Here is an 8622-nt window from a genome sequence, read left to right on the forward strand (position 1 = left end):
TGGGGATGGGCCTGTGCAGCAAGGCCAGCTCCAGCACCCTGATCCCCAGCCTCTGCCCAGGCTCTGGTGTGACAACTCTGTGCTTCCAGAGATCCCTGACTTTTGGAGACACTGCTGCCCAGACCATGTCACATCCTTCCCTCAGCCTGTGGGTGCATCTGTGAGGCTGCCTGCCTTTTTGCTTGTGCTACCCCAAAGTTCTCTTATTCTAGCTTGATTCTAGCAATTCTTCAGTATTCCCATCTTTGTGGAAACTGCATGGGATATGTGCCTGCCAGACAGGTCTTTCATCTCAGCCCTGCTTTATCCTCCTCTGCCCCAATACACTGCCTTTTCAGGACAGCACTTAAACAGCCAGAAACTACTCTGTTCATCTGCTTTTGAGCAGAGCAGGGGCTTTCCATGGCATCGTGGGGGTAACCAGAGCACCCCGGGGATTTGGGGAGCACAAGGGCCTGGAGGCTGCACGTAACAGCCTGGAGAAAAAGGGGACTGTGCCAACGAGGGGATTTCTGCCCAGGAAAGACAGGAAAGCAGAGGTGGTGGCCCCACCTGAAGCAGCTTCAGCTTGTTTTGGAGTTTGCCCTAATGTCTTTTTTTGGTGTTATTTTGATCTCTTCCCAGGAATGACAGCAGCTGGAGACATCTCCAGGGTTTTGTCTAGAAAAGTGAGATGAGGAGGCTTTATCACATGCTCGGCTGAATTGCCGTAAATGGGATAACAGCTGGAAAGTCGAGTTAATTTGTACCAATGGTCATTTAAAGTGTTTGCCAAAGCTTTTGGATAAGAAAAGCATTTGTGCAAACTGTTTAAGTATCTCTTGTGGCTCTCTCTCTGGTTCCAGCTGGTAAGGACTGGGCACAACAGGATGGGTACAAGGCAGTGTCAGTGCCAGCCCTGCATAGTCTGTTTGCAGAGTGGTTTTGTGAGTGCAGGTGGGGTCATTCCTTTTCTTTTTTTTTTTTTCTTGTTTGTATATCTTATTTTCAGAAACCCGGTCTGGAAAAAAAAAAAAAAAATGAAAAGTGGAGGATGTTTTGCTGGAAGGTTTTTGGGTGATGAGCTGGCCTGTGGTGATGCCTGGTGGAGCTGCAGCCCAAGCAGTGAACAGACAGTGGTCGTGGTTGCACCCTTCGGCCCTGCTCATCATTTGCAATCTGTTTGCTTTTGTAAATGAGAGGCAATGAAGTGCTGGCTGCTTTTCTTCAATGCAAATCCAAGGTGTTTAGCCAGGTCTGCTGAGACCTTGTGACTCCTGACTCAATTTTGCATGGGTGAGATAGCAGAAAAAACTGTTTGAATTGGAGAAGTTCTCACATGTGTTGGAGCCCTAAAAAAGTCACAGGCTCTTTTAGTGGGGATTTAGGTCACACATACTTCTGCCTTGAGGTGGTGCAACGATTTCAAGTCATTCCTGTCCCTGCCTGTGCTTTTCCAAGCAAAAAGATGTGGGTCAACCTGTTCTTGCAGGTTTTTATTCTCTTTTTCCCCCATGGCAAAATGAAATGGAAAAAGATGGGAATAGGGAAGTAAAACCTTCACTCACAATGGCTGTGAGAAGGAGAAAAGCCTGTGATTACAGGGGCTCGAGGTGAGGGGCTCTGCTCCCCTCCTAGCTCCAAATACAATGCTCCTGCTGTGCCTGTGCCTCTGCCCGTGCATCCCTATCCTTATCCCTGTCCTCTGGCTGCTCCAGGGCCTCAAAGTGAAAACTAATCCCAGGGGATAACTTTCCGCTCCGTTCCAGGGTGGGAGGAACGGGCTATTTATTCCTCGCCCTTAAGCCTCGGCAGTGGATCAGCGGCGCAGTTGTCGCTGCCGGCTCGGGGTGGGCAGCAGCATCCACCGCGTCCCCTGCCTGCTCCCACGCCCTGCCTGCACGCTCCCGCCCGGCCTCGCTGCTAAATAAGGACGAAAGGCTAAAAATAGAGCTGAGACGGGGGTTTGGACAAGGCAGGCAACCCTTCCCAGGGCTGGGAGCAGTATGGGGAGGCCAAGCAGTGTCTGCGTGCAAGTGAGAGCAGAGCTGACTGTGGGGAAGGTCTCACAAGTGGCTCCTGACTGTGCTGTGGCAGGGGGGAAGGTCTGGGACCTGCCGCTCATGTGTCCTGTGTGCTAACTCGGCTCAGTCCCCTCCGCAGGATAAAAGCATCCGTCCACAAAAATATATGGGAAAAATCTGTGCTAGTGTGCCATCCTGATGGAGGGGCACCCGTGTGACCATTCCAGCATGATGGGGGTGCCTGGGGCAGCTCTGTCTGGAAAATGATCCGCAAAACAGGGAGTAAGGATGGAAGGGGGGATGTGAGATCAAGCATTTTAGATAGACGGGTGGTAGGGGGACTGTGGCAAATTGCCCAGCCGGGGGCTACCCGATGCCAAGTGTCCCCTCCCCCCTGCTCATACACACTGGGTTCGAGGGTCTCAAATATCTGAAATATCTCAAATATCTCTGCCCTTCAGCTGCCACCTGCGCTGTGCCGAGCGCGGGGGGAGCGTGGGGGTCCCGGGTACTGAGCAGAGGGTACCGACCCTCGCACAGCCGGGCCGCCCCCGAGTGGGATGTGTGGAAGGCTGGGTGGTGGGGAGGTGGTCGTGCTTCCCCCATCGGAGCGGGGCGATGTGTGTGCCCCAGGGTGCTGGGTGCAGCCCCCGCCCCCCGCTCTGGGAGCTTGGGAAAGCGGCGCTTCCCGTCCCAGCATCCCTGCGAGTCCAGTCCTGCGCTTGGCAGCGAAACCGGGGAAGGGAGGGAAAAAAAAAAAGAAAGCAAAAGGGGAAGGGAAAATGTGAGCGTCCTCGGGGGGAGGGAGGGGAATCAGGCGGTGGGCCGGGCTCGGAGAGAGGGTTCATCCCCTCCGCTCGGGGCTTCATAGACCGGCCGCTGCCAGCCCGGTCCCGCCGAGCTCCGTGCCCTCCGCTTTCCTCTGCACCGCTCGGAGCAGCTGCCCGGACCCTCCCGGCGGTTCCCGGCGCATTCCCGGCGCATTCCCGAGGATGCTGTGCGCGGGGCTGGCGCTGGCGCTGTGCGCGCTGCAGCTCGTCCCGGCCGCGCTGGGCGGGCCGCAGCTGCTGCTGGAGCGCAGCGGGGCCCGGCGGCTCCGCAAGGTGAGCGGGGAGCCCGCAGCTCCTCCCGGGCACCGAGGGGCGGGCAGGGGGAGGGCTCCGTCATCCCGCTGGGATTGCAGGACAGCAGAGGCATTTTGTGTCCCGTCAGGGTGGAAGATCGCTGGTGGGTGCACGTTTGTGGTTAGGCAGGGGGGTGGGTCCATGCACCCCTGGGGAGCAGTGCTGGAGGTTGGGGGCGGCTCGGAGCAGGAGGGATCCAGTGTTTACAAACACTTAACGCAGAAACCCAGCGGCCTCGTCCTTCGGCTGATCGTTTCCCGGCTCTCATTTTGCTGCTCCATGAGTCTTTTCCAGCCCAGGTCCTTCTTCCCTGTTCCCACGGTGTGCTGGGCCGGGCTCATTAACACGCGCTGATTAACACGCGCTGATTGTGACACAGAGATTACCACGTGTAACTCTCACGCGGTGTGGAGGGAAATATTGCAATTTATTTTCCAGGAAAGCTACGCTTGCCCGAGGGAAGGGAGAACCGGTTGGGAAGGCTGAAGGGGACTCGCTGGGCAGCAATCTGCAGCCACACACTGATGCTCAGCTCGCTGGAGCCTCTTTGCCTGCAGATTCTCGGGCTGGGGGCTCCCAGCTCTTGCTCAGTGTCGAGGTGCAGCCTACCCGTGTCCCGGCTTGTCCTGAGCCCTGGCTGCTGCCGGCGGGCGAGCGGGGTGGTGGGATGGGCTGCTCAGCGGCGTGGGCTGTGCTGTGCCCGCTGGGGCTGCCGTGTGGCACCAGGCAATACAGCCTCCACCGGTTCTGCGGTTCAGAGCAGGCAGGGAGAGCCCCACGTCATGCCGTGGGGACACGGGATGCTCCGGCCAAACCTGCTTGGGGAGGGAGCTGGGGCTGGTCTCTTTGCCACTTGCGTCTGGCAGGCTCAGGGTGGCTGTTGCAGACAAGGGCTGCTATCCCTCCACCTTTGAATTGGAGTATCTTTACTGGTGGTGGCTGGAGAGGTTGGTGGAACTTGTAGGAACCAGGGGAGATGTCCCAGCATGACTCCTAATTCAGACAGGACACACAGGTGATGTCCCTCATTCAGGTCCTTACATGTGGATTTTCATTATCCCATAAGGGCAATGCTGCTTCTCTGGCTCTTTTGTACTCAGGATTTGTACTCATTTATAGCTCAAGATCAGGCCCCTGGGGTGCACCAGGCAGAGGATGAGTCCAGCTCATCTGGTCCCTGAGTGTGATTCCTGCTGCTATGTGGGACCAGGTGCCTGGAGCTGCTGGATGAGGGCTCACAACAGCAGGGCTGGTCCTGGATGAGGTGGGAGTCTGTGCCAACCCCACAGCCCCTCCAAGGGGATCCCCACATCACCCTGGACAGCACAGCCACCACCTGGTCCCAGCTTGCTCTGACCTGTCCCCACACACGTTGCTTGGTGCTGTTGGCATGAAGGATGCATCTTGGCTTGGTTATATGCGAAGTGTTTGCAGGCAGAGCTGAGGCAAATTTGGAAATTGCAGCCTGGTAATCCTCTTTGGGTGTAAAGTACATGCAGAAGCACACAGACAGAGGGCTTCTGCAGTGTATTCAGTCTCAGAGAGCTGGGAGTTCAAGAACTGGCATTTGAAGGGGTTGAAGGTCATTTTCTGGCTCTTTGTGAGCAGATGTTCTGCAGGGGTCAGAGGTGCAGCTCTGGATAAACCTCCTGCAAACACAAGGCAGGGCTTGCCCTGCCTCTAACTCCTCCTGTCCCTCGGTGCTGCAGGTTGGTGGCTTTGCCTGGGAGAACTGTGGTGACAAGAGGGACCCCGTGGTGCTGCAGAGCCTCTCTGTGGCACCCGACCCCATCAGCATCCCGGGGAGCCTGCGAGTCAGCGCGGCTGTCAAGAGTGGCAAGACCCTGGGCTCCCCTCTCAAGGTAAGGGCCAGATGTGCCTCTGTGTGCTGAGGGAGGGCAGAGCTTCCCCAAACCACTGGCAGTTGGGAAATGCCTGTCACTGGGTACAGGAATGAGCAGCCCTTGCGGAATGAGGTGCAGAGAGGTGCAGGGCTGAGCACACTGGGCTCTGTAAGCCAGAGAAGGGCAGTGGGCATAGGGAGCGTTGTGGTGGGAGCAGACACTTCATCAGGAGCCTCCCAACCTTGTTCCTAGGACAGAAACCACCTGAGTAGTCTCATGTCCTGAGGATGTAATTGCTCGAGGGAAGTGAAACGCAAGTGCTGCATGCGCTTCTGGAGGTCACTGCAGGACTTGTTTTTCAGGAGCCAGCCTGGCTGCTCCCTCCAAGGACAAGCCACAGCACTGCTCTGGGAGCCTTGGGCCATGCCAGCTGCCCTGAACCACTTCTTGTGAAGTTTTTGGAATGAGACAGAACATGTTTCTTGTCTGGTGTGCATGGGTAGCTGGCATGGCAGCTGAATAATGCCGTGGTGTTTGTTTGGGCCTGGGACTGTGGGGCAAGTGCTGGGGGAGTGTGGAGCCAGAGCTGCAGGATGGGAGCACCCTGTTTTGGGACCTGTCCCTGTTTTGGGACAGGCAGAGGAGAGGGGAAGGAGGTGGGGATGTGAGGGGTTGGGCGGTGTTAGCTTGAGGGGTCAAGCTGAGGTTGGAGGAACAGAAGCTGCAGGTTGAGAGGAACTGAAAGCAGGAGGGGGAGGCAGGAGGGTGTTCAGTGAGCTCTTGGACACCCCAAAGATTGCATGATCAGGAGCTGAGGGAGTTTGCTGGTGAGGAGCTGCGGGTGCCCCTGCTGGTTGTGCTGATGCTGAACACCTTCCCTCCAGGCAGTGCTGGTGGTAGAGAAGGCACTGGGTGACCTCTGGATCCAGCTGCCCTGCATCGACCAGCTGGGCAGCTGCACCTACGACGACGTCTGCAGCATTCTGGATGCACTCATCCCCCCCGGCACGCCCTGCCCGGAGCCCCTGCTGACCTATGGCATCCCCTGCCACTGCCCCTTCAAAGCGGTACGGCCGAGCCCCCGCCGTGATGCTGCCAGTGCCACGGGTGCCACTGGGTACCACTGTGCCCTCTGGTGCTGGGCTGGGCTTTTGGTTGACCTCTTGCCTATCTGTCCTTTCTCTCCACAGGGCTCCTACTCCCTGCCAGCCAGTGATTTTGACGTGCCCGATGTGGAACTGCCTTCCTGGATGACCAACGGCAACTACCGTGTGCGGGTGGTCGTCAGCAATGGCGGGGAGGAGCTCAGCTGTGTCAAACTGGCCTTCTCCCTGCACTCCCACTGAGGGGTGGGACACTGTCTCTCCTATCCCCACCAGCTTGGTCCCCTGTCCCATCCCATCCAGTTGCACCCCATCCTGTCCCAGCCCATCCCTGTGAGGTCCATCCCTCCTGCTGTCAGGAGGAGGCAGCCCCTGTCCCCTCCCCAGCGCCTCCTCCCCTGCTACACCCAGAGAGGCCCCTTTGGCTGTTCTGCTGTCCCCAAACCCATCACCAGGGTGTCTCCTGCCTGGACAGGGTGGCCTTGGAGCCTAAGCCCAGCATGACCTGGGGTTATTTTTTACCCAGTTTCTTTTTTTTTTTTTTTTTTTCTTAATCCTATCAGGGCAATTTTAGACAAAAACATTCCAGGGAAAAGCAGTATTTCTTGGAGCAGTCCGTGGAGATGAGAGAGTGTTTGGGAGTGCTGGTGCAGGCTGGAGGGATGCAGCACTCCAGGGCTGCAGAGGGCGTCCCTGCTTCCCAACATCTCTGGCCTGAGCATGGGGCTGTTTTGCAGAAGGGTCCCCAAAGTCGCTGCAGGAGACCTGTCCCCACACAGCAGCTTTGAATCTGCTGTTGCTGCATCCCTGTCCTGCACGGGGAGCCAGTTTGGTGGCATGCAGCACCTGTGAAGGCACCTCTCCGTGCCCCTCCTGTGGCAAACATCAGGAACACAAGAGGATGGAAACCACGTGAGCCCGACATCGACATTCCCACTCAGAGGGGACCAAGAGGCTGGTGATGCTCCCAGCAGCAGAAGAGGTTGCTGGTTGATGGCTGTGCTCACTCCAGAGGGGGACACAAGGCTGTGATGAGCTGCTGGGGCACAGCCTGGCTGAGGACCAGTCCCACTCATCTCATTTTTCCTCTGGAGTGAGCTGAGGCAGGATGCTGCACTGGGACTATCCTTCCCCTGTGCTGGCAGAGGCACCCAAACACAGGAGCATCCTGAACATGGAATAACTGGGAGATGACCATGAAGAAGACCAGCAGCCTAGATCCTGTTTGGGGGCGTTCTGGCTGTGGCTGGGGACTGTCATGTGGGCAGGCAGCATCCTTCTTGCTGCAGCTTTGGGCAGGGTGTGAGCCTGTCATCACTCTCCTGTGCCAGGTGCCACCGGCCACCCACATCCCTTGGTGTCCCTGCCTGCTTGTGTTATTTAGCCCCTCGGTAGGGCTGGTCTTCTACAAGCACTTTATATGCCTTAACTGCTGCAGGTGTTCCTCCACCACGCAGATGTGCTCCCACTGCCTTTCTGTGCCCTCCACTCACTCTGTTTCGCCCTGTGGCTTTGCCTGGAGAAGCACTAACTCTCTGCCCCTGCTCCCCTTCAGTGCCAGGGCAGCAACCTCCTTTTAGGCAGGTTCTGCAGGTTCTTAATAAATCTTTTTACCAGAATGTGGAGCTGGTGCCGCTTGTTGCTGGGGGTGCCCTGGAGGTGACATTTGTTTCGCTGGGAATAGTGTGGATGTGGGTTTGAGCTGGGGGAAGTGGAGGTGGTGGGGCAGTGCTGGAGGATGCTGTGGCCAGTGGAGCTGAGCCACAGCTGAGTTCCCGTGTGAGGGGCAGGGCAGGGATGTGCAAACTCTGCTTTCTGATGTGGGGACACAGGGACACAGCCATGGCTTGGGGGCCACAGCCCATGCCAGGGGGCTTTGAGGGTCATCCTGGTGACCATCTATAACCCTGACACTGCATGGCTCTGCAGGCCTTGCAGGAACAGCCCTGCTGTGGGGGATCACAGAGGCACAGAATCAGCCTGAAGAAGATCTCTGTGATCACGACTTCACTCCTCAGTACAAGCCGTGACTGAACACCACTGTGCCCACTGCACCACGGTGCTGAGTGCCATGTCCAAGCTTTTCTTAAACACCTCCAGGGATGATGACTGCACCATCTGCCTGGGCAGCCCATTACAGTGTCTAATCACTCCCTCTGTGAAGGAAGCCTTCCTAATGTCCAACCTAAACATTTCCTGACGCAGCATAACAAACACCATGTCCTCTTTTCATGTCGCTGGTGCCTGGGAGCAGAGCTGGATGCCACCTGACTTCACTCTCCATTCAGGGAGTTATAGAGAGCGATATAGCCACCTCCGACCCTCCTCCAGGCCGAACAGCCTCAGCTCCCTCCCAGTACTCGTGGTCAGCCCGAGACCCTGCCCCGTTCCCGGCGCGGCAGCCGCTCGCTGCCCGCGGCGGTGCCAGGCCCGGTGCCAGGCCCGGTGCCAGGCCCGGTGCCAGGCCCGGTGCCAGGCCCGGGGCGCTCCCGCCCAGCGCACCGCGCCCGCCCGCCGCCAGGGGGCGCCACCGCGCCGCACCGCCCAG

The 8622-nt window shown here is 57.8% G+C and overlaps 1 protein-coding gene across 1 annotated transcript; it reads left to right on the top strand.

Moving 5' to 3' along the window:
* Window positions 1-2807: 2807 nt before the first annotated feature.
* Window positions 2808-7693, top strand: GM2A (ganglioside GM2 activator). The gene is made up of 4 exons (XM_063413497.1): window positions 2808-3106; window positions 4837-4989; window positions 5856-6038; window positions 6162-7693. Exons 1-4 carry the CDS (start codon window positions 2996-2998, stop codon window positions 6315-6317), a joined length of 603 nt encoding a protein of 200 aa, XP_063269567.1. The 5' UTR covers window positions 2808-2995; the 3' UTR covers window positions 6318-7693.
* Window positions 7694-8622: the final 929 nt, after the last annotated feature.

The sequence above is a fragment of the Prinia subflava genome, chromosome 16, assembly GCF_021018805.1.
Source record: "Prinia subflava isolate CZ2003 ecotype Zambia chromosome 16, Cam_Psub_1.2, whole genome shotgun sequence".
Classification (NCBI taxonomy): domain Eukaryota; kingdom Metazoa; phylum Chordata; class Aves; order Passeriformes; family Cisticolidae; genus Prinia; species Prinia subflava.

Excerpts from the sequence above, each read along its gene's own strand:
- GM2A (XM_063413497.1), top strand. The coding sequence starts at position 2,996 with ATGCTGTGCGCGGGGCTGGCGCTGGCGCTGTGCGCGCTGCAGCTCGTC. Across the intron at positions 3,107-4,836 it reads GGGCCCGGCGGCTCCGCAAG|GTTGGTGGCTTTGCCTGGGA; the intron begins GTGAGCGGGGAG and ends TCGGTGCTGCAG. Across the intron at positions 6,039-6,161 it reads GCCACTGCCCCTTCAAAGCG|GGCTCCTACTCCCTGCCAGC; the intron begins GTACGGCCGAGC and ends TTCTCTCCACAG.